At 44.7% G+C, this 22,786-nt stretch overlaps 4 protein-coding genes across 7 annotated transcripts; 1 reads left to right on the top strand and 3 right to left on the bottom strand.

Annotated features, from left to right (window-relative positions):
• Positions 1–1,007: 1,007 nt before the first annotated feature.
• prph2a (peripherin 2a (retinal degeneration, slow)) lies at positions 1,008–6,382 on the bottom strand. Its single transcript, XM_060036607.1, has 3 exons — positions 5,338–6,382; positions 3,758–4,004; positions 1,008–2,340 (listed from the first exon to the last, which is right to left on the bottom strand). Exons 1-3 carry the CDS (start codon positions 5,916–5,918, stop codon positions 2,134–2,136), a joined length of 1,035 nt encoding a protein of 344 aa, XP_059892590.1. The 5' UTR covers positions 5,919–6,382; the 3' UTR covers positions 1,008–2,133.
• A 667-nt stretch (positions 6,383–7,049) lies between these two features.
• Positions 7,050–8,622, bottom strand: tbcc (tubulin folding cofactor C). The gene has a single exon (XM_060036606.1). It carries the CDS (start codon positions 8,523–8,525, stop codon positions 7,488–7,490), a length of 1,038 nt encoding a protein of 345 aa, XP_059892589.1. The 5' UTR covers positions 8,526–8,622; the 3' UTR covers positions 7,050–7,487.
• A 336-nt stretch (positions 8,623–8,958) lies between these two features.
• Positions 8,959–19,056, top strand: bicral (BICRA like chromatin remodeling complex associated protein). Of its 4 annotated transcripts, none has more exons than XM_060036597.1 (13): positions 8,959–9,245; positions 11,385–11,433; positions 11,757–11,802; positions 12,162–12,204; positions 12,427–12,492; positions 12,716–13,960; positions 14,044–14,104; positions 14,202–14,248; positions 14,378–14,427; positions 14,512–14,657; positions 15,276–15,370; positions 15,874–15,976; positions 16,084–19,056. In XM_060036597.1, exons 3-13 carry the CDS (start codon positions 11,762–11,764, stop codon positions 16,557–16,559), a joined length of 2,373 nt encoding a protein of 790 aa, XP_059892580.1. In that variant the 5' UTR covers positions 8,959–9,245; positions 11,385–11,433; positions 11,757–11,761; the 3' UTR covers positions 16,560–19,056. The 4 variants fall into 4 exon arrangements, with proteins under 4 accessions (XP_059892580.1, XP_059892581.1, XP_059892582.1 ...); XM_060036599.1 differs by lacking the exon at positions 8,959–9,245 and adding an exon at positions 9,252–9,494; XM_060036598.1 differs by lacking the exon at positions 11,385–11,433.
• si:dkey-21c1.4 (mucin-2) lies at positions 18,903–22,328 on the bottom strand. The gene is made up of 5 exons (XM_060036604.1): positions 22,051–22,328; positions 20,263–21,735; positions 20,051–20,161; positions 19,755–19,871; positions 18,903–19,532 (listed from the first exon to the last, which is right to left on the bottom strand). Exons 1-5 carry the CDS (start codon positions 22,061–22,063, stop codon positions 19,504–19,506), a joined length of 1,743 nt encoding a protein of 580 aa, XP_059892587.1. The 5' UTR covers positions 22,064–22,328; the 3' UTR covers positions 18,903–19,503.
• Between the last annotated feature and the right edge of the window lie 458 nt (positions 22,329–22,786).

The following is a 22,786-nucleotide window of genomic DNA, read 5'->3' as shown; positions in this document are numbered from 1 at the left end:
GGGGATATGTTAATTACTCATCATAACCCAGAAACACTGATTAACTGATTGGATTTTTATGTGAATGGTCATTTCATTCTAGTTGATTACATTTGCGTCCAGAAATATATTAAAGATGCTTCTTTAATAGGCAGTTATCTGCTTTTCTTACATATGGGTACTAATATCAGTGTTTGATTTATATTTTAGGATGGGCCCAGTACACGCATAGGCCTACATATTTTTCGCAATGGAGAATCCCATAGTCTCTCCTCAATATCTTCTCTACTTCTTTCCCTCCACCCACCTAATGTTTCCTTCCCCTGGTTCTGCTCTAGCTCCTCCGCCCCTGACGTGTTTGCTGTTCCCCTGTTCACCTGGCTAATGCTAATCCAAAGCCTCTTAGACGTCTAATCGACTAAGCGCCGGTTAAGTGCCTTGGGCCAAATACCACAAAGAGTTGTTGTCCTCAATACCGGCGATAACGTTACGCACAGCGGCCTGTGATGAACCTCTCCTTGGCTCAGATACAGCAATATGTAACCACATGTTTAGATTGAGCTGCTCTTCCTCTCCACAAATATCAGGCAGCACAGGCACCAAAAGTCATGCTTTACAGTTTAGAACACTTTAGAGCATTTTGAATGAGAATGTTTAGTTTACAGCTCACCATGGCAGCTGATATGCTATCTTCGAGGAGTAACGTTTATTGAAAAGATTGTTTGGTGTTAATTATTACCTGTGAACATGGAGAATTCTGGGTATATCTTTAAGTGAATAGAAAGAATAAAACCATTGCTGCGTACATTCGTGCACAACTCACGTGCACACCGTCCTTGTGAAAGGCATGTGAAGCATGGTGCTGTTTCTGTGTGAAAGTAGTAATGCTATAATTGCTCTCATCCTATTGAGTTAATCAGGAACCCCACAGCTGCCTCAGGTTTCCTCCCTGATCTCTGCTCTTCCTACGTGGGTTATAGCTATACATGGTCTAATGAAACACAACAGCATCCTTTCAACACGCAACATTTCACACAGCACTACAGTCCTTTATTCTTTCTACGCAACAACACACACAGAGAGACCAAAAAATATAGATATGTTTATATATATATATATATATATATGTATAGATTGCAAAACAAACTTTAAAATGATTGAAAGATTTAAATGAATTGCATTGTTTAAAAAAATCTTAATTTCTACACTATTTACAAGACAGCAACTCGGTTGTAGGAAGAAATGTGTGTACAAGGATGGAACATACAGAGGCTGCTGAAAACATGCAAAAGGGTGATGAATTGATAGGATCTGAGTTCATGGTGTGAGGGTGAGGAAGCAAGACTTAGCTGCCCATCTCGATCGTCCTCCGCTATATCTAGAGACTTCTACAGTCGTCCTGCCGCACTTCTTATAAACTCCTGACCTTCTCTCTGGCCCCGGCTAGGCCCTCCAGCCCTGCCCTTGGATATGCTCTCACGCATCCTGACTGGACGGTTATAACAACGATGGAAACAACCTCCCCATTACACAAACAAACAACGTAATTCTACTCCGTCACAGGCGCAAATCCAGTCTCCATTGGATTGAAGGGATGTTTGTCTATGTAATCTGCTACATTTCTCTCAAAAATTATAGATTTGAAGACATTCGTCGATCAATCATGTTAGTTTCTTGGGCTATTGGACTTTGTTTCTTAACTGAGTTGTACCCTGGTTTCATGGCGGGACAAGGGGCGGGGGGGGGGGATTGCATAGCAACCACCATCCCCACGCTCAGTATACGTTCCCTTTCAACTGATCTTTAGAAGACAATGACAAAAATGAAACGTAAAAATGTTTTTTTAAAACATTATGCATTGCATCATTCAGTGATACAATACTCACTAAACAGGGTGTCTGGGGGTGGGGTATGGAATGGGAAATTAAATGTTTAGCATGCTATGGCGGGGGGGGGGGGGGGGTTACTGTAGTGAAGTCCATTTCTTGTTGTTTTTTTGGTCTGCCTGAAAACCAAACCTGTGTGTGTGAGTTTTGTGTTGTGTTAACTGTAAAATTTTGGTCCGAAAAAGGACATGTGATCCATTTCGCACCGCCCCTCTTAAATCACCCCGGTCGGAGGGATTTGATCTCAGTTTATGTGGGAGGGGCAGGCTCAGCTCACCGTGGCGACACCTGCCTCGGCGCCTTCATCCACCTGATTGGCTTTGCCCATGGCCTTCATGGTAGCCATGATGTCAGTGAATGTCTCCTTCATGGTCTTCTCTAGAATCCAGCCCTCGCTCTCGCTCTCCGGATCCTCCGGGTTGGCCAGGGTGGAGAGGGAGGTGTTGACGTACTGCAGGCCGATCATCACAGCCACCTGGGATTGGATAGAGTGAGAATAGATCTTAGATGGAGCCTCCACACAAAAGTACATTTCTTAGAAGAGTCACAAATATAACTATAGTGTTCAGGGGAGCACTGCATCTAGTAGCAGGAGTACTACTACTAGTAGTAGTAGTAGTAGTAGTAGTAGTAGGAGGAGGAGTAGTTCTAGTAGTTGTAGAAGCAGTAGCAGTAGTATCAGTGTAGTGGAAGTAGTAGAAGTAGTAGTAGTACTACATAGTATTAATAGTAGTAGTAGTGTAGTAGTCATAGTAGTACTACTACTATAGTAGTAGTATATATATTAGTACAACTAATAGTGGTAGTAGAATCTATATAAGTTGTAGTAGCAGAGAGAGTGGTAGTTGAAGTTGTATAGTGAAATAGAAGTAGTAATATAAGTACCACTGCTTGACATTGACTGGATTAAGAATGAGAGAAGTGAATGATAATCATAACTGAAACCCACTAAGTTTAAAAGAAACAGATGTTATTAAAGAACAAACAAAAAAGTAAAAGACAGTGAATGGTTAAGGAAATGCCAGAAGCCATCCTACAGCTAGGAGACCCAAGTGTGTCACTGTATAAACTCTTGCATAACCGCGGTTCATTATAGAACTGTGGTGGGAAGTGAGCCTGTGATCTGTATGCTTATTTGCCCCAACCCACGTCTGGGTTGCCCACATAAAACAGTTTAACCTCTAAGAAAGAAGGCTTCCCAACAGAGGAATTCTCCAAATAATACTAGCAGTATTATACTACCATGAGACCTAAGGATAAGTGTGATTGATTGTTTAAAAATATAAGACATGGCAGACTGTTGTGTTCTGACTGTAGAGTCTACACCACACACGCATGTCCCCCTATGACTAAGGCCTGCAGGCCATAAAAGCACCAGGAGAGATTCTGAGTAAAGGCTGAGTGGAGGGATTAAGGTAGGAGGACGTCCATGTGATCCCTGCAGGATTACTCCTAATAGAGGAAGTGGAAGGTAAAGGGGGGGGGGTAATCTGTATTCCCATGACAGGTGCCAAAGGCGCCAAAAAAGTTGCAATATGGTAAAAAGGCAGAGGAAAAGAGGTATGTTGGCAAGATGGGGGAGCAGGGAGAGTGTATGTGGAGGATCGTAGGAATGAAAACAAATTAAGCATGCTTTCAGGGACAAGCTGCCAACTAGGCCATAGCCTCCATACATGCCTGGATCCAAGCCTCTCTTAACAGGCCTGTCCCATTTTGGGACAGAAAAACATTTGAATTAACCAAATTGGTTTGTATGTGGTCTCATATATTTTTGCTGTATCGTTAGTTGTGTAGAAATGACACTCAATTAAAAACCTGTCCCTCTCTGTCCCTCATCAGTATGTGAAAATAAAATATAGTCTGGGGTTTATATTTTTGGACTCAAAGATCACCTCGAGGATGGTGACGAGCAGAACCAATGCCCCGATAGTGTTCATTAGACCCCCGTAGTACGACAGCATGGCCTCACGGCAGCCCCGCTTCCACACATTCAGGTCCTCCGTGTAGTGGTCGTAGCTGTAGTGGGCTGAGTTGTTGGTCATCTGGCCCTGAATGCAGGGCCTGGGGGAGCTGGGGTTGCAGCAGCTGAAGGGGACCCCGTCCATCAGGTACTGGCCGTCCACATTGCTGCCGATGCGGCTGCAGGAGAGAGCAGAGGCCAAGTCAAGCGGAGTTCATTCAAGTCAACAGGTTTATTTGTTAAGTAGTTAACGACCCTAACCCTAGTGTCCGAGAGTGGCTCACGCACATTTCAGATGACATAACCGGACCCTAAAAGGCAATGCACTGAAATAGAATTCATCTAGGTAGAATTGCAAGTGTCACCAAGTTCATGTTTTTCCTTCTTTGCTCTGTTAAATGTCCCCGTAATCCTTCATTTTCCATTCAAACCTTGTTTTAGAAATGTCATTGAAATTTTCTCATACCGATATTGAATGTCTTTAGTCACTCATATAATTAAGAGATAAGAAAATAGATATAACTGAGGTGAGGAGACACAATAACTCAATTTATGAACGATACAAATATACATAATTTTTTTTGTTTTATTGGCTAAGGTGTCAACTCATAACAAAGGCCTGAAACCGGTAATCTAGACAGTGGAAAGAAAGTCTGATTTTTTGTGACGAAGCACCTCACAACTAGCACTAGAACAATCAAAGGCTAATAACAATGTTCAGTGATTCTGATATCATACGATGTTCTCTGGGCCAATCAGACCAAGTGATTCCAATCTATTCCGAGCATCTCTTCAGAGCCATGTACTGATTGGGGAGGACATTAAGCCGCCACCAACAAGCAAATGTAATCCAAGAGATTAGTTAACCAGGACAGGTCGTAGTCTTTTAAACACTTGAAATCAGGTAAACTTAAAACATCAGTATTCTTAAATCAGTATTCATAGTCTCAGTAGTATTCATAGTCTTCATAGTTCTACCATATGAAACCACAATGAAAACAAAAGTGTAGAGGTGATTGGCCTCTGTACATTTTGGCCAAGCTACTTTGTTATTGGTAGCTATACTGGCGTAGTGAGGCCCCCCCCCCCCCCACTTCTCTTATCCTTTAAACTGCATAGTAACCTCTGCTTCCAAAACCCTGTCCATCCACGTCATCACCAGCCCCAACAATCACCTGATGATCTTGTCAATAGAGGAAAGTGGCCCCGCATCTTACCCCTTGTGCAAATCCCCCCCCCCCCCCCCCCCCAACAAGTCTTCAAATAACTATTTGTTTCTACAACCATTTGTTATTTAAAAACATTAGATTGGAGAAGATGCAAAAGGCTTGATGATTTCACAAATTATTATTTCATAAATCGTCGTTTCAATCGTCAATTGTTGAGGTGACCTTTAATGACTGTGATATACGTGTTAAAAAACATATCAACTATTTTAATGACGTTTTGGACATTGGCTAATTTTTCGTCGAAAATAGGAGTCGAGGCCGCAGAATTCACCAAGTCACTTACTCTTTCACTGCTTTTGCACTGAAGTCCAGGTAGCGGTTGCTGACCCACTGAATCTCAAACCAGTCACGGTAGTTGTTGTTTCCACAGCAACGGAACTCGATCTGCATCAGGTCCAGGGTCCTCTTCATGTAGCATCTTCCAGGTGTGTCGGTGTCCTTGTAGAACTTCATGCCGTTCTTCAGGCCCTCCGCCAAGGTGAACTGCAGGGGGATTCTCATCACGAAGCACAAGAGTGCTGTCAGAAACAGCAGCACGTTGAAGCCCACACAGGACATCAGGAAGGGCTTCAACATGGGTTGCCATTTTGCGAACTTAGTAGGGTCCAAGGAGTCGTAGCACACCTTGCCCCCGAAGGCGTTGATGCCGCAGGCTATGAAACCCACAAATATCAGCAGGTTGGGCAGAAAGTGGCTCTCATTGTTGTCCATGAGTTCTGAGCGCTTACGCAGCTCAATCTTGAAGAAAAGACCCATGCTCAGGACCAGCACTCCTGCCATGACAGAGAACCAGTACAGGAACCAGACAAACTGGGCGAGCTTCACTCGCTTTTTCAGATCGAATTTGATTTTCATTAAAGCCATGATTGAAGCGTCCCTACTAATAAAAAATAAATAAAGGTGAGGTTAAATCTACCACGCTGAAAGCTACAAGCTTTCTAGGTTTTTAAAGAGAAAAATCTATTGGAAGAGCTTCCCAGTGGTCCAGCTGGCTGCTTCAGATAGCACTCCCTAGTCCCCGCGAGAGAGTACAACCGGACAGTAGAGTCAGCTCAGCCTGTAAGCCATCCCCCAGCACAGGAGCAGAGGTGAAGAAAGCAGGTGGACTATGAAGACGCACAGCGGCTAATACTTCAAGACCATGTTCCTTCTCCTTCATCCAGAATCCAAGAATTCACAGGGGATAATTAAATTCACTTTCATTCAAAGCTTTTCCAACTATTCTCGTTATGACCACAGGTGAGGCCAATTGCGATGTTTCCTTCCCATAGAGAGGAGGAGGATTGCGGAGGATTCTCATGATGGAACCCAAAGTTACAGTACGTCATGCTAAGCCCATGTAAGAAGCCTAATCCCATTTGCAAAAATCCCCTCTACTGAAGATGAGCCTGATCGTAATCTGCAGTTGGTGTTCATAATTGGTTTGGGTGTTCACGTGGTCACTGTTGCCTTAATTTAACACACCAGAGTTTCAGTTAATACAGGCAATGGTTAACAAAGAACATGGACTTGAAGGTGGACCCAATACATGGAATTGTCCATTCAAAGATCGGTCCATGAGTTCAACATACACTGTGATGCAAATCAGCGTCACACGGGACCATGCAAACAAGAGATTGAAAGGATAAGGCTTTCAGGATTGCGACTAAATGTGATATTATTGTATGGGCCCATCCAAGATCTGCAGATTCATGCACTATTTTAGGACGTGTGGTCCACTTCATGGATGATGCATGACACTTGGCATGTGAAGTATTCACCAGCAACACAAACAAATTTGACCTAGACTTAATTTTGGACTGTCTCCAACTGTAAGTCAGTTAAGGCTGTACGAACAGTACAGGCATTCAAAAATTTGCTAATGCTATAGTATTCCTGGATTTTTTTTAACTAGGACTAAAACTGGGCCAAAATTAGCAAAGAAAAATAAGCAGCAACTGCACACAAGATAACGTCAATGATGGACCTTGAAAAAAACTAGAAGAAAAAAATATGAATGCTCATCAAAACACTTTAATTAAAACAAGCAAAGCCATCATTAAATATCTGTTGAACAAAAGTTGTAAATCACATGTAGATAGTAAACAACATCACTAACATGAAAGGCACATGTATTTTGTCTAGACATCCTACCGTGCCTTTTAATCCAACTCCTTCTGAAGATCAATTAATTATTCAACATTTATGAACATTGCATGCAAGTGCTTTATGTCATTCAAAGCAATAATATGTCACAATTGCTTTAAGTTCTTTAGCTGAACGTTTGATATTGATGAAATGGCAATGACATGTAGTGTGTCATAAATAACCTTGAAAACATACAAAGGCCAAAAGTTCTGTTAATAGGTGGATTGCAATGTAGTTTAAGAACAGCAGACATATTTCACATGTTGGTTTTATAAGAGTCCTATCGCGAGAAACTGAATCCTTCGTTTAGGTCTCCCAAGTTGTTTTTCTATCCTCCTCAGGAATGAGAGTCCAGTTAGGTGACTGTGTTGCAGCAAGCCAGTTAAAATCATCCACCTGGGACCAGTTGTTGCGGGCGAGGTCCAGTCCAGACACCACATAGTCCTCGTCCAGGGTTGGATAGGACCAGGTAAACGGAGCGAAGCTGACCCCATGGCAGTCCTCGATGATGGCACGGCTGGTCACATGCAGGTACACCTGTGTGGAAGTGGTGTTGTGTGTTCTCAGCTGCTGGCAGGGGAGAACGAGGGTGGTGTTGCTACAGTGGTCCACGAATACAGAGCCAGACACTGGGCCGCAAAGGATCTCACAGCCACTCACGTTCTTGATGTGTAGTGTGCTGGGTGAACCAAATAGACGAACCTTGCAGTTTGTCAGTTGAGACAACAAAACATCATTTTTATTGATCTCCCCTGCCGTTTTGGTGAGAACCACATCATCCATGTTGGAAAAGCCACATTGCACAGTCTCTTCCACCTTGCCAATATCAGATGCTGCGGGTGTTTGACCATCGATAACAGTCTCCCCAGCTAGGGTTGCTGGTACCGTGTCGTCGACCTGTTCGGTAGCCTTCGTACGGGATCGGAAGGCGAATTTCTTTTTAGGCAAAGCCTCATCTCTCTTTTCGGCGAGGGATGTCTGCAGTTTTTGCAAGGCAGCTTGTGCCTGTCTTAACTCGTATTGCGCCAGAAACATCATGCTGTCATTCAGAAACTTTTGTAATTGTTGTGTCTTAGCAGTAGCCGCATCCAATGTTTGCGTTGCCGATGCCCGATCAGCCCCAGAGCAAATGGAAATCAGGTCTTCAATGGCTGCCCGGTCTCTGTTGAACGCCTTAGTGAAAAACTCACTGTTTTCGTCCGCGACCGAATGGCTTTCTTTGGCCTCCTTCCTCCGCTCGACCTCGTCCAGCCTCGCCTGCTCCCGGAGTAACATTCGCTCTGGGATCTTGACAACATTGCTTGAGATGTCATCACGATTTCCCTCACTTTTATCAACATCCATGTCCTTTTTGCACTGCCTCTGACTGAGTTTGTTGCTGAGGTCTGATGCGGAAGTGTTAATGTCTTGTCTCAATAAACCGGATCCTCATTGGAGGAATTGTGACCTGTCAATATGTATACGGCTTTGTTATTGGTTGTAGACTCCAATGGGTTTTTTCAAACTCATCCGTTCCTGCGTCAAAGTGTAAATTACATTTACATTATAATTTTAGTGCATTATCTCTTATCAATATGTTTAATTTAGTATTTAAAATAAAATATACATGAACACACGCTTATTGCAAATGACAGTATTGTTCCAAATAGGACGCATGAATGTAATGCCTCAACATTAATATTAATTTAAGGTCCTATGTTTGGTGATGGTGTGGATTCATCTCTATAACTACCATTTATAGGTAGGGCTACCTGTACAACGTCAAGGTGTGGCACATAGATCGCAGGACCGCCCCCTGCTGTTACCACTCCGCACGTTTAATAATATTATCGTAATATTTATCAGAGTCAAGCAATATGCCAAAATAATTCCTCGTTCTGTAACATTTGGGGATATTAGGGTAACCCTCGTTTATAAATCCAGTATTTCGCTCTTTAATCGTGCTGAAGCTCCATCGTTATGACTGTGGGATGCTTTGGGCTGCCTTGTTCTGTGCATTACCCCAACCACCCGTGCGGTGATGGCGAGGAAACCCCGTTGACAAGGCACTGCTTTTTCATGACGGTGAGTTTCCCTTTGAGTGTATTATAATTTTGTGATAAAAATTTCAAGGAAAAAACACACACAACCTCCTTCCTCCCTTCCTTCAGGGAGGGAAGAGAGTTTGAGCCGCGAGGAGAATCTATCCGAGACAGAACAAGGACAGGGAGACAATATATGAGTGGGAGAGGGAGAAGGAGGAGGAGAAGGAGGGGGGAGCAAATTAAAAGTTGCCAAATGGAGATATTGGGTTTCAAGAGGAGTGAGACATGGGTAAAGGGTTTGCCTCTTTCCGTCGTCTTTATGTTATGCTAATCGAGATAAATATTTATGGCTGGACTAGATTTAGTCCGTTAACATTGTCGACGAATTCGAGCCGCCGCCGTCCTCCGCCGGGGCGACGCCACCGGGCTGCTAGCTAACCGCGACAGGCCGGGGTCGACGAGTCAAAAACATCCCGGGCTGACAGCCACTCGACGAACACACGGCGATCTCCAAACGTCCCGAGGATGAAATGCGTCCGCTTCGCCAAAATCTAGAGAAATGTGACGTTTTGCATGCTGGCAGACGAGTTAAATAGGAGACAAACGAGAGCCTCCCCAGCAGAAAAGCGAGCACGTCAGCGCCAGGCGGCGGCCAGGGGCTGGAGGATAGGCGTTTGTGCTGCTTGAATGCGATTATCATTCTGTCGATTCAGTCTATTTTTGGAGATAAAATACGCAAGCTGTACATTTGCTGGCTTTTGGAGAAGTTAACGTCGGTGTGCGGACACTGCGGGAGTGTTCGGGGCGTTTTCAGCCCTTAGCTTGGTAGTCCTCGTAGCATAATGCTAGGGCGTGTTTATGCTGTTATTTTAACCTTAGTTTCCCGATTTAAATGTTTCCCCTTTCTCTAAGGTCGTCCTATTTCAGACGACTTGTGTAAGAAATGGATCATTTTGTATTTACATATTTTATGTTACTGCGTACACTACGAGGCACTACTACAACTAAAGCCTACTTTTTATACTTGCCTTACATATCTAATGTGTGACCGTGGATTCAATTATTACTTTCCGAGTCACAAATCGTGATTACATGGATATATATTAAGTGGTCATATATTATCCATCTGTTTCATTAACGTTACACAATATGGGGAGGTTTATTATTATTTTCACGCCTTACCAGTTATTACCAATGTAGCTGTTTTGTGAAATAAAGTGTATTGTTTCAATCGTTTCGCTTCATTATTCTGGTTAGGTATAAATCATTTTTAAAGGTTTATTATCTTCAAAACTACCTCGCCTACGTTCAGAACGATGTTTATTTTAAAGACAAATAATACACGGCCCACGACAGGCTGACTACTCGCCTTTTTTCCAATTTATATTCACACCTTTTTGAACAAAAAGCATTTCCGTGCGCCCGTCTTTTGTATGGCATATTTCGTGTATTTACCCACTCGCATATCACTGTTTAATACAGCAGCTATGCCTTTCTTTGTTCCACTGTAACTAAAGATGGTGGCCAAACGTGTTCAGCCATTAAGGAAACCCAGGAGAGGCTAACAGCCATTTTGTAGCAAGGGTGCTGTCACTTTCACATAACACAGTGGCAGCAGCTCTTATTTTGTAGTGCGTACAGATTAAACAATACATATAAACTATGTTCCCAATTAATTCAAATATAATGATATTTTTCATGATCCATCTTTTGAACTGCCCATTACATAAAGCCTGGCCTACATTTTTACTTGACATTTCCAGTCTGTAAGGGCCAAGTCCCTAAGACATCCTTACAGCTGCTAAATACTTGAATGCCTATACAGGCAGACAAGGCAGACCTTTTTTGAATAAAAAGGCAACATAGAATTCAAGCACACAAGAAGTGGGCTGAAAGAAGCAGGGGGTTGATGAAGCTTGGATAACTATTCTATAGTGGTGTAATTGACAGCGGAAATGACCAATCCCTGGATGGAGGAGGCAAAGGGGGAGGGGATCTGTGTGTCTGTGCTTGGCTCTAGTAGAGGATTATATACAATACTGTTCTTATCCTATCTCTCCCTCCCACCCTCTACTACTCATGTTGTCACTATTGTCCCACACCTCCCCAACCCCTCCCATCACTCTTCCACTCTACATGTCAAACTTCAACCACATCTTGCAACCCTGAACCACTACAGGAAATAAAGGGTGTTCAATGACTGATTCCATGCTCCCTGCCAGAATACTGTGAGTGGATGCGTCACGAACTGTCACAAACCACACCAAAGATTGGCATGCAGGTTAAAAGTAAAAGGCCTTGTCTAAAATCACAAGCATCACACTAGGCTAAACACGCCCATTTCTAGAATAGCATTGATATGATAGCATTCGGCCTTTAACGTGTGACCTTGTATAACCCACTTCATTTATGTTAGTCATGTATCTAGTTGAACGTTCCTTTTTAACCCCTTACCGGACCACATAATTTTTGTGCACATCTCATGTAACTATTGCGGTCTTCTTTCCTTTCTATGCCTGCCCCATCACACCCGCTTCACCTCACCTCGTAGGTGTCATGGATGATGAGGACGACCGCCGTCTTCTGGATATTATAGGGTAAAGAAGACATTAGAATACTCGCTCCATTTGTTGCATGTGGGGAGATAATCCCATTCTTAAGGATATGGTCAGAATATTTTCCCTACTTGACTGAAGACTTCGGTCATTCTTTCCTATACTTTCATTCGCTCGGCTTTTCCCTAGTACATCATGTTGCCATGAATAAACCCAGATGAGAAAATTGGCAATAACAATGTGCTAACAACCACAAGTTGAATTATTCCATTGCATTCATTAATCCAAGCTATTAAACTAATGTAATTGCCTGCGATTTGTTGCATGCAATTATCAGTTCATTTAGCAATTACTTGTTACACATTCTAAAACTTGGTATCCTTCCCTTTTCACAATCACAGAGATGTCGATGCATTGAACGACTATCTTCATGGCTGCAAGTCTGTAAGTACATCATCGTACTCCTCAATTATAAAGTGTGCACGACACTCAGGGTGCTGATTACAAGCTTATACAGCAGTAATACCTGACACTAAAGAAGCTAAATTAATTCAGTTTGACCCCTGAATTGCATAGCCGATGAATGTGCCTTAAAGAACACCATAGATAGCATTGGCATAGTATTACAGTGGAGTTGAGAGTTGATACTTGTTTATTTCCCTACAGATCGAAGAGGATGACGTGACAAATGCAGCCTACGGATCGGATGGTTCTTTCTTCGCTGGCAACACTGTGAGTTTGCTTTCCTTTCCTCTTACCTGACTGGATGTTCAGGATAAAAGAACCAAATGTTATATAGTCCAGAACATTCAACGACACTGGATCTCATTTACACTCTTTAAAGTTTTAAAATGTCTTTGTATTAATGCATGTAATGTAATACAAAATATTTCTAATTTTATTACATTCAAATACCTGTACTTAAATGTGTTTCTTTTGCAACCCAAAAATGTAGGCTGGCTCGAACGCTGGCATCAAAGATGACTCCTCCGCCATGGGCGAGTTTGGCCCGGACGCGGGCGAAGGCCTGCAGCTCTCCAGCAGCCTGTCGTTCATCGAGGAGGAGCTCGGCCCCGGCCGCTCCCCCGGGGCCGAGGACCTCGGGGGAGAGGACCAGCCCTTCGACATCCTCCAGAAGTCCCTCATGGAGGCGGACATCACGGAGCAGACGCTGGCTCAGGAGGCCCTGCTGGACTCCCAGCCGGCGCCCTCCCCGGTCCAGGCGCCGGCCGCTCCCTTCCCCTCCCAGCTGGTCTCTGGGGGCTACGGCGGGGCGCTGGGGTCGGCCACCACCGCCACCACCGCGTCCGTGTTCCCCGCCAACCAGTTCATTCAAGGGGTGTCCCAGTTGCCCAACGGCTCGGCCCAGCACATCCAGGTGTTGGGCTCCTTCAGCAGCGGCGGCGGCGGGGTGATGACCCTCAGCAGTCTGGACCGATCCCCCCAGATCGTGCTGAGGCAGGGGGCCCCTGCAGGGGCCACGGCAGGGGGGCAAGTGTTTGCCCCGACCCAGGCGCAGGTGGGCCTGCCGTTCAAGAACATCCCCATGCAAAACATTATCATCCAGAGAGGCCCAGGCGGGGCCCAGACTATTGTCAGACCGATCCAGCCCAAACCCCTCGCAGCTGGGACCCAGGCTGTGTACAGCCTGGGTCTTCAGAGCACCCCCAGCACCATGGCTAGCATAGTGAACGCCAATGCTGCTGGTTCGGGGGCACATTACACAGCCAATGGCTCCATTGTGGTGCACTCTCCTCAGCAGCAAACGCAGGGCCAAACCAACATCCCAAGCGGGCAGTTCTTACTGCCCAGCTCTCTGTCGCTCGCTCCTTCCAACTCGAACTCCGGCCCGTCCGACGGGAACACACTCGTATCCAATCAGAACACAGTGCAGATAGTCACCGGACAGAACTTCACGGCCACCCCCGGCGGCCACCTCATTGTGAATCAGGTTAGCACTGGTCATGTGGGCGGTGCGGTGACTCAAACGTGGACAAGTTTCACGGACACCAACACAGTGCAAACGTCGTCTACTTCAGCAAGGCTAACCCTGGTTGGCCCGCCGACGACTGAGGTCGGAGGTCAAGTGTCAGCTGGCTCTGTACATCGCCTCCTGGTGACCCAGACGCCCAGCGGCACTGCTCTGTCCCATTTGCCCGGTACTGATGCTACTGTAAACGACCAACTAGAATACAGACAGGTAAAATCCAAAGTACTTTGTTCTGTTCTATTCCTCTCTTTCTATTCTATCTTCTGTCTAATCGTACCATCTCTTTTTACCAGGATTCCCAATCACCTGGCCTCAAACAGGATCCTCGACAGCCAAAGCTGCTCAACCTCCATGGTAACATTACTTTATGTGTTGGTTTCTCCATGTTGTATAAATGATCTACTTTGAGCTGGTCCTAATAAAGCTGATCCTATTGTTTGTCTGACCCTAGCTGTGAATACCATGATGACAAACCAAGATTCAACGCTAAACGTACAGGTACTCAGCCTGCTCTTCCTTCTCTTGGCGTGAACCAATCTGTCTGGTACCATTTCAAATCATCCCAGTGCAAATATGATTCTTGAAGATTTTTTCTGTTTAAATGATTTTTGATTTCTTTTGTTGAAGGTCAACGCACAGAAAAGGCCTGCTTTTCCACCACTTAGCAAAGGAGGAATGTGAGTCCATTAACATTTCCTTTTACGACTTCGTCAATTGTCCTGGCTAGCTTCCTACACTAACCGTCGCACTTCTAATCCCAGGGTTATTCAGCGTCTGAGGAACGACCACGCCGGCGTCGACACCCCGGACCTCCGGCGCTACGCCTCATTGGACGACGCGCTGCACAGACTCCTCCCCTACCACGTGTTCCAGGGGACTCCGCCCAGCATCCATGAGTTCTCCCATGGTACACCTGACTTATACACTGCTCTTTCGGTTCCCCTGCAACACAATGTTCTCACGATCCTTTCACTCTCCTTGACATGGGAGGCCTTCAAGCATTCACACAGACCAATGAGGAAAGTTAATTGGAAATAAGTTGTTTAAAGGGACGGGCCTTTCGGTGAATGTCGGCATGTATTGCTTATAGTTCAAACACACGTACTGTTAAAGGGCTACATCGAGATATCTGTAACTTGGCGTTTGCTGGGTTTTGCATTTGATTTCCGTCTGTCAACTATTTGACCACATAGATTTCAGCTCGGTTGACAATGTCTATTCTTGCTGAGTCATCATATCAGTGGTGTTGCTTAGTGTCTTGTTGTTTAACCAAGTAAATCCTTTCACAAAGCAATATTGCAAAATTGAACCTGGAAGGGTGCTAGCAAGAACATGGTGGAAATCCAGAAATACACCCTGTTTCAAATGTGTTCGATCAGAACGGTCAGCTACACCTGTAATGTAGTAATCCGTAGCAGAACCCTAAAGGTCTAGCATTACTATTGCATTACTATAAACTAGAGGGCTTCAATTATCTGTGGTCGACATCTTAAATCTTTTCATTGTTTATCTTGTTTCTGTACAGTGGATGAGGAATTTGAGACTGTGGCCACTCAGGTACTAAAGAGAACTCACGTCATGGTGAACAAATACAGACGACTATTAATGGTGGAGGCGGAGGTGGGTGCAAACCTAATAAACATTAACACTTTCTCTTCTAATACTTATTGATATCATGCATATGGAACGGTTAATGTTCAACCATGCTGTTGCTAAAGCTCTGTAGTTAAACCTTGGTTGAGACTATACAGAGCCTGGGCCGGAAGCAAGTTTTTTTGTGGATTTATCAGTCTGTACTCCGAGAGAAACTCATTCCAGAATGACAACATTGATGTTTCAGAAGACGATTTTATCAAATGTATTTCTATTCAACTACATTATTTTAGCTTGCCTTGATATAAGATGCGATCGGCTGTGGCAGCACAACGGTGATAGCGCTGTAGAAAAGTATTGCAAGAGTCTTGAACTTGAAAATCAGGTTAAGTGAGAGTGTAGTCGGATTTCAAGTCCCAAGATTTTGCCAAGGAGTAATTTATTTTATCTTTTCAAAGACTGTAGACGTATAGCTGAAGGCTGATTGGTGAGACTAGCAGATGGTAAATACGGTTGCCCTTTTCCTGCAGCGTACCTGTCCCTCGTCAGAAATGGTGATGATTGACCGGACCTTCAACCAAGAAGAGCGCACCTATCTGACGCAGGACAAACGCATGGTGCTCGTGGACCCAGGTGAGGAAGACCGCAAGAACCAACCTTGGCTTGGCTAGTGGGGTTTCTTTCTATTAATGTCATTTCAAATGATAGGTCGTAAACCGCTGCTCTTGGTTTGTCTTCAGACGGATTCTTTGAGGACTTCTGCTGCGGAACGCGGGCCAGCGCCGTCCCGGAACCCTGCCCCTCTCCGTCCCCGTCCAGCCCCGGTTGGAGACAGACGGGTAGAGACTCCACCCAGTCCCCTTACAGGACAGACCGCCAGCCGGGGTACGGAGACCCCGGCGGGGGGAGTGGAGGTGTCGGCGGGCCCCCTCTGGCGCCGCCGCCGCCGCACCTGGAGGGCAGGGGCGTGGCGGACATGAAACGGACCCAGCAGCAGCAGCACTACGGGGCCAGCGCCCCCAGCAACGACAGCCTCAATGCCACGAGTCATTATCCCCTCGCTAACCCCTCCTCCGCCGCGGTGGGGGACACGCCTGCTGGGCCCACCCAGTACCAGCCCTCCAATCCCACCCAGTTCCCCCACCAGCAGTCCCCCTCGCCCCCCGACACAGACTCTGTTCTGGAGGCGGCCGTCAACAGCATTCTGGAATGTTAAGTTTGGCGTGTTTCTGAAATCCACCCCCCGGTGGGACTCAGTGTGGTTCTGTTTTAACTTTTCTTTGTCACTTTATAGTCCCAAAATGTTTTTGGCGGTAAAACCGGCGACATGACTGAGTGAGCGACACTTTTTTAAGGAAATAGCAAAAAAAAATGAACTTGCAATGAAAAACCCTATTATCTAATGTAGCAGGCTTTTCTGTTGTTGTGTCAGTTAACTACAGGCTTTTGTAGAGGGTTGTAGTGAATCTGTGAATTCTTCTGGTGCCAGTAAGAACCACCTCGATGCACTCAGACTTAGAATAAAGGGGAAGCTTTTGAGATCTATGGGTTTAAAAGGGGAAATATCAACAAATAATTTGAATCTTTAAAGAATCAAGATTCCTGGTCTCCTAGAGTAGCCCTCTTCCCCATACACGTCTTCACTAGTTGTGCCAGCACCCAACTAGCTATGCTAAGAGGATAGGGATAGATGGAATAATGACTTTGTGCCTAAGAAGTTCTCGTCGATCTTTTACAAAATAACGTTTACATGAAGAAGCCTTGTTCAAAAATAGGATTTGTTTTTTTCACTCTTGCACTCGACATTACAAACAAGAAAACCTTCACTCTGCCCACAGATAACGTATTTTTCACGGCAGTGTTTATACGGATCACCCCAAAATTGATCTGCAGTGCCAGCATTGAAATAAGGCTGTTTTGTCCACCCGGGCAAGCTCAGCCTCAGTTTCACAATCATCAGATGAAGTGGTGAATGGCAGGAACTGAACAGAGCATATCTGGAAATCAATCGTTCCTTGAGCCCACCTACTCTCCAGCCTACCACCCCTGGTAATACCAAACCCACTATGAACCACATGTGAAACACCAGTAAGAATTAGACCCATTCATTTGTTGCCTAATTTCTCTCTTCGTCCTTTAGAATTTCCATTTATTTGGCATTTTCCTTTTGTACCTCAAAGGTATGTGCGTCCCCACATGGACACATTCCCACTACAATCAGCTATGTGCTGCGAGTGTGTCTCAGGGGTGCTACAGCCTCAGATTGAGGAACATGTTACACGTGGACACACCCTACCCCTTCGTCCCACTTAGTTTTGGTTCCACTGAGACGCCAGTGTATTCAATGGTTTGTGTCCGCATTTCAGCATTGTGTAAATGCTAATATAACGGTAATTTGTTCAGTGGTTCCCTGAAGGTTCATTGGTTGATTGATTGTATGTACGTTTGATTTGCCTTCTTCCGGTTGCTATGTATTGATCTGTATACTCGCACACATCCAGTTATGTGAGTGCGTTGCCCCCTTGTTGTATGTGATTATTCATCTGCATACAGAGGCTAGTACATCTTTATTAATTTTTTCACACTTCTGTGTTAGCCACCGCGGATGATCCACGTCCATAGCCTCTCTCTCTCGCTCTCTCTCTCTCGCAGCTCAACCAAAATTAATTGGAGACAGTCAGGCCTTGTTTGAGGGGTTATTTTTCGTCTCCATGTACTGGTGACAGCAGATGTGGGACTTCAGTTTGACAAAAACGGGGGCAGTAGAACTGTCGACATTCCCAAACAGCATTTTGTTGTTTTGTTCATCGCCCAAAGCGTAAACAAAATTGTTTTGGGCCAAAGAGTTTTAGGTGTAGGTTTTATGGTAAAAAGTAAATCTTATTCGGATTCAAATTTTCAATTTCAGTCCTATTTATGTATGCATTTTGATATTGGATAACAGATACATGACTTGAAGGAAGCATGTGTTGAACAAGGAATGGATTTTTTTTTCCAGTTGCCACGGGGACCACATTGCAGATCAAAGCTGTTTGATAAATGCTCCTTTTGACTTCTGCATAGTACAACTCATTGTCCACTGGTGTGTGTGTAAAACACGCTCCTATGTGGTGAATGGGAGCAGACTAAAAGGCCTTCCGATGAGTGTTGAGTGCCAACAGCCATTGGAGCCCCCCTAGACCACACCCCCCAGAGACAGATGACCAATCACATTCATTATTTTTTGAACCACAATTCATTAGCTGAATTTCCTCCTAAAATGGTAACCTAATTAATTGCGTCGCTGTAGTTTCATGAAAATGAATCAGTTCTCTCTAACAATGAATAGTGGGGAGAAAAGGGGGTCAAACAGTAGACATGGGTGTCCGTGGGCCTTGGATTGTACTGGGCTTTACCGATCCGTTCCAGACGGTTATTTCGCTTCTTTTAAATCCTTGTCCCTATAGTCACTGCTGTTTTTTTTGTATGTATCACTTGATTTGTAAATTTGTTTTGTATAAAAAGGAAAAGTGAAACAAAATATTTATAATTTTTGTAAGGAGAAAAAAGTCAAAAAATAGAAAATTGAAGTTATTTTTTATTAAGTTGCCTAAGAAGTTTTGTCAGGAAATCATTTAAAAAGGACTGTCTGTTCTTCATTTGTAGCTAATATGTGTTCACTACAACAACAAAGAAAGTCGATAATAAATTGATTTTGAATACAAACATAAAAACGCTAAAGTTTCTTTTCAAGCATTTTAAACTAGCTTTATTCAACATGTTATTTTCATTGTAGTAATTTCATAAAATAAATAGATTTCATATGCCATTTCCAACTTTGGGCAGTTACTTTTTGCCCATTTATAAAGAAATGTAGGAAGGACATTCGACAAGCTCTTTGGTTTTAGTAAAACACATCCAACGGTGACACCTAGTGGTCCTTATAGAGAGCAACGTTGAACGCAACAAACAGTTCAAGTTTCTATTTCATAAAGAATTAACTAACAAGACATGGATAAATGGCTTTTTGCATGGCTTCTTCATCAAAGTTCCTTTTGAAAAAACAAAAACCCAAATTCTGCACACTTTGTTATGACCATCTCAGCGGGTGCCGTGTATAGTAACAGTATCTAGCCTCACTTCCCTCCAGCCACACTACTTCTTCAAACACTTGGCCCAGATTAATGATACTTCCTCCAACGGTCACTCTCTGCAAGAGAACGAGCCCACACTGTTATTTATACACGATGAGTCAGCTGAAATACTACGCTGCAGTTGTATCCTTCAGCGGGCACCATTATTATCAATAGACGTTATGACACTCGGCTCGCATGCAGCCACTCCCATCAGCTCTCGCTCACTAATCCCCGGTTGCTTAAAGAATTAATAGTTGAAGTCACACTCTCTGAAAAGACAAACATCAAGCACTTACTTATATGGGGGTAACTCCACGCGTAGCCGAGGACACAGTAGCCGGCCAGCAGCATGCTCACTCCCCCAATCCCGCCTTTCCTCACATCAATGTACCTCCGGTAGTACCGCAGCCACCCTGGAACGCCAGCAGATGGACAAGGAAATGAAGCGACAAGAGAAGGAACAAGGACTGGCCACAGCTGATCCCTGCAACATGTAGCGTGTCTTTTGGGCTCTGGATGTGATGGGATGTGTGCCGACTGCTTTGCATAGTGTGCGATTTGGGTTCTGGATGTGATGGGGATGTGTGCCGACCTCTGTGCAGGGCTTCCACCGCTCCCCGGGGCCGGCTGGGGGCGTTGATGGCCAGCCACAAGGGCAACTCACCCAGGCGCACCTGTCCAAGTCGGCGGCCGGCCAGGTTACCTGCAACACCATCAGTGTTAGTAGAATGCGCTTTCTCAGCCTCGTATTATAACGTATTATACTCACACACATCAAACTCCCATTAGCCTTGTCATACTAACCCTCAATTGCATCCTTCAATTTCAAATTTCTGATGATGACTTCTGGGTCCTTTGTTCTAATTCTGCCCGTCACTCCCCCTGACTCCTTGTCAACAGAGAGGTTCAGGGGGCCGGACGGACACTGAGTCGGGGATGAGGAATGAGCGCGTGCTTGCGTTGCTTCCACGGGCCGGGTTACCGATGAAGAGGTGGGGAGGAGTGCCATCTCGTACCGCTGAATCAGACCCGCTGTACTCGGCGGAGAGGACTGCAGGGCGGGGCCCTGGAGGGCAGGTGGTGACAGGTAGGTGGTTCCGGCCGGTATAAAGACCTCCTTTTCAGGGGGAAATGCAGCGAGTCTTTCAACAGGCGACAGTTGCCTCCCCTGAAGACTGGTGTCGGGTAACTGGTTTGATGGAGAAGTGGATGTTAACAACGGCCCGAGGCCATTTGCATTTCCAAGCGGTGCCTGAATACCAGTCTGATCTTGACTCACATCAAGTGGGCCTCTGACTTTAGTTTCAACAGGTTGCCAGTCCCTGGTCGTCAAAGAGCTTTGGATATGGTCCAGTAAGCTCAGCTTCCCTGGCTGGCCGATGCCCTTTGATCTCCTCAAGGTGTCCTTCACATTCTGGAGAGTTGCCCTGCTATGAGCTCTATCTACATTCTGTAGTCCCCCATCCTCCCAAAACTCGGTGGGGCTCTGAGCGGTTCCCGGGACACCATCCAACGGGATTCTCTCATCGGAGGGGCCGGACATTCGAGTTGTCAGAGGCGATCGGCTGCTCATCTCCTTCGTTTTTGAGGCACCTCCGAGATGGGTTTCAGGAGCAAGACGAGCTGGATGTTTTTCTCCAGCTTCTTGCCTCCTGGTTGATAACAACGCTGCAGAGTTGACGGTGTCTGCTACTGGCCGAAATGCAGCAGGGGGCTGGTCTGATTGGATAGGTTGGGGTTTGGATTGTGCTTGCTTCAGTGGCCCCTTTGTAACCTGTTTAGACGTGGCAGTCTGTTTCAGAGCACTGGAAGTGTTGCTTGGTTTGGAAGGAGAGGGCAAGGGAGCAGATGGGGAGATAGAAGAGGTTAAGGTAGCCATCTTGTTCTGATGAGCCAGACTCTGTGTCTTCTTCTTGGATGACGTTGGCTGTGAAACGGATGGTGCTGGCGACCTGACTGGCGATGGCATCAGCAAAAGTGATTGGTTATATTCAGTCTTCAATGGTGTTGATGGAGGCAAAGAATCCAACCTTGAATCTTTATCATTCTTTGTCGACAGGAGAGACTTCGACGGCGACTCCTTGCTGGGCGTGCTCTTTGTTGCTTTATCTGATGAAAATGAAGTTGCCGTAGAAGACGTAGGAGGTTTGGACAATGTTTCCTTGCTCGCAGTGCGGTCATGTTGGGTTTGCGATGGTTCAGAGAGCTCTTTGGCCTTGCAGTGGGGCAGGTGGCCTTTCAGTCTTTTGAATGTTTTGCCACAGTACGGGCACACACCTGTCCGCAACACAACAAATAAAACTATTATAGTAGTGTTAGTGCAAATCTTTAAAATTAGATTCTAACATTTAGACACCAACTTTCTGACCAACGTTTGTTTCATGGCTAATATAAATAAGTCTTACTATAGGTCAAAACTATTTACCAACGATCAGTTTCTGAAATAAATATATTCCCCAAAGAATAATACAAAGCACAAACAAAGCGACCAATTTTATAAATATACTACCTGCCCTGAGGGACAGGTATATGTTTGAGTACACATGCGTGACATTCAACACCCTGTTTTCCAACTGGTTTGGCCAAACTCACCTGTCGTGCTCATCTTGCAAGTGTCTGCAAATACAGAAAATACAAATTCTACATATTTTACAACTTTCAGAATATTTCAACCCAGCCAACGCACACGCACGAACGATCTTGATAAATTGTCAACTTGTCAGAATAAGACTAAGTGAAAATCCCAATAACGAAGTAGATAGCTTGCCGTATTATTATTGTGTTTAGAAAAGTGCTCAACACGTGTAGAAGAGTAATACAGTTGTATGTGTAACTATTGAGTTTATCGCGTAACACTGTAAAAAAGGACCCCTTGGGTGGTAACGTAGATGGCCTGAATAAAAAAATAAAATAAAAAATATATGGCCAACAAATGTGTTACAAATAAGTGTTAAACACTTCCCGTGACAAGAGAGTGGCGACATTTTTATTATACGATATAGGATATTGTACATGTATATATTATAAGGAGAGCGTAGACGATGACCACGCCCACTTCCCCCGTTCGCTATGAACGTATGATCGGCGGAAATACACAGTAATACCAGTTATTACATTCAGAATGTGAGTAGACATATTACTATTATATTAATGCTGGAATTCCACTACCCCACTGCATAGAGGCTTGTGGAATGTAAATTAGTGAATAATTTTGAGTCTTGTATGACTGCAAATAATTCCATGATTACAGTGCACTTTGTTTGCTGGGAAACATTTCTATGATTGGGTCTAACATCATTTCCTTAGCTGTAGGCCTACTGCAATCTAT

Source organism: Gadus macrocephalus, chromosome 18 (genome assembly GCF_031168955.1).
Source record: "Gadus macrocephalus chromosome 18, ASM3116895v1".
In the NCBI taxonomy this organism is placed as follows: Eukaryota; Metazoa; Chordata; class Actinopteri; order Gadiformes; family Gadidae; genus Gadus; species Gadus macrocephalus.
This window is presented reverse-complemented; position numbering and strand designations above follow the sequence as displayed.

What these genes read in the sequence shown, in the direction of transcription:
- prph2a (XM_060036607.1), bottom strand. Translation starts at nt 5,918, where the DNA reads ATGGCTTTAATGAAAATCAAATTCGATCTGAAAAAGCGAGTGAAGCTC. An exon ending in AGTGCAAAAGCAGTGAAAGA is followed by an intron (nt 4,005 to 5,337) that starts GTAAGTGACTTG and finishes TCTCTCCTGCAG; the next exon opens with CCGCATCGGCAGCAATGTGG. An exon ending in TGCTCGTCACCATCCTCGAG is followed by an intron (nt 2,341 to 3,757) that starts GTGATCTTTGAG and finishes ATCCAATCCCAG; the next exon opens with GTGGCTGTGATGATCGGCCT.
- tbcc (XM_060036606.1), bottom strand. Translation starts at nt 8,525, where the DNA reads ATGGATGTTGATAAAAGTGAGGGAAATCGTGATGACATCTCAAGCAAT.
- bicral (XM_060036596.1), top strand. An exon ending in ATCTTCATGGCTGCAAGTCT is followed by an intron (nt 12,205 to 12,426) that starts GTAAGTACATCA and finishes ATTTCCCTACAG; the next exon opens with ATCGAAGAGGATGACGTGAC. An exon ending in TATTAATGGTGGAGGCGGAG is followed by an intron (nt 15,371 to 15,873) that starts GTGGGTGCAAAC and finishes CTTTTCCTGCAG; the next exon opens with CGTACCTGTCCCTCGTCAGA.
- si:dkey-21c1.4 (XM_060036604.1), bottom strand. An exon ending in ATTGAAGGATGCAATTGAGG is followed by an intron (nt 20,162 to 20,262) that starts GTTAGTATGACA and finishes ATGGTGTTGCAG; the next exon opens with GTAACCTGGCCGGCCGCCGA. An exon ending in GTGGAGTTACCCCCATATAA is followed by an intron (nt 19,533 to 19,754) that starts GTAAGTGCTTGA and finishes GTTCTCTTGCAG; the next exon opens with AGAGTGACCGTTGGAGGAAG.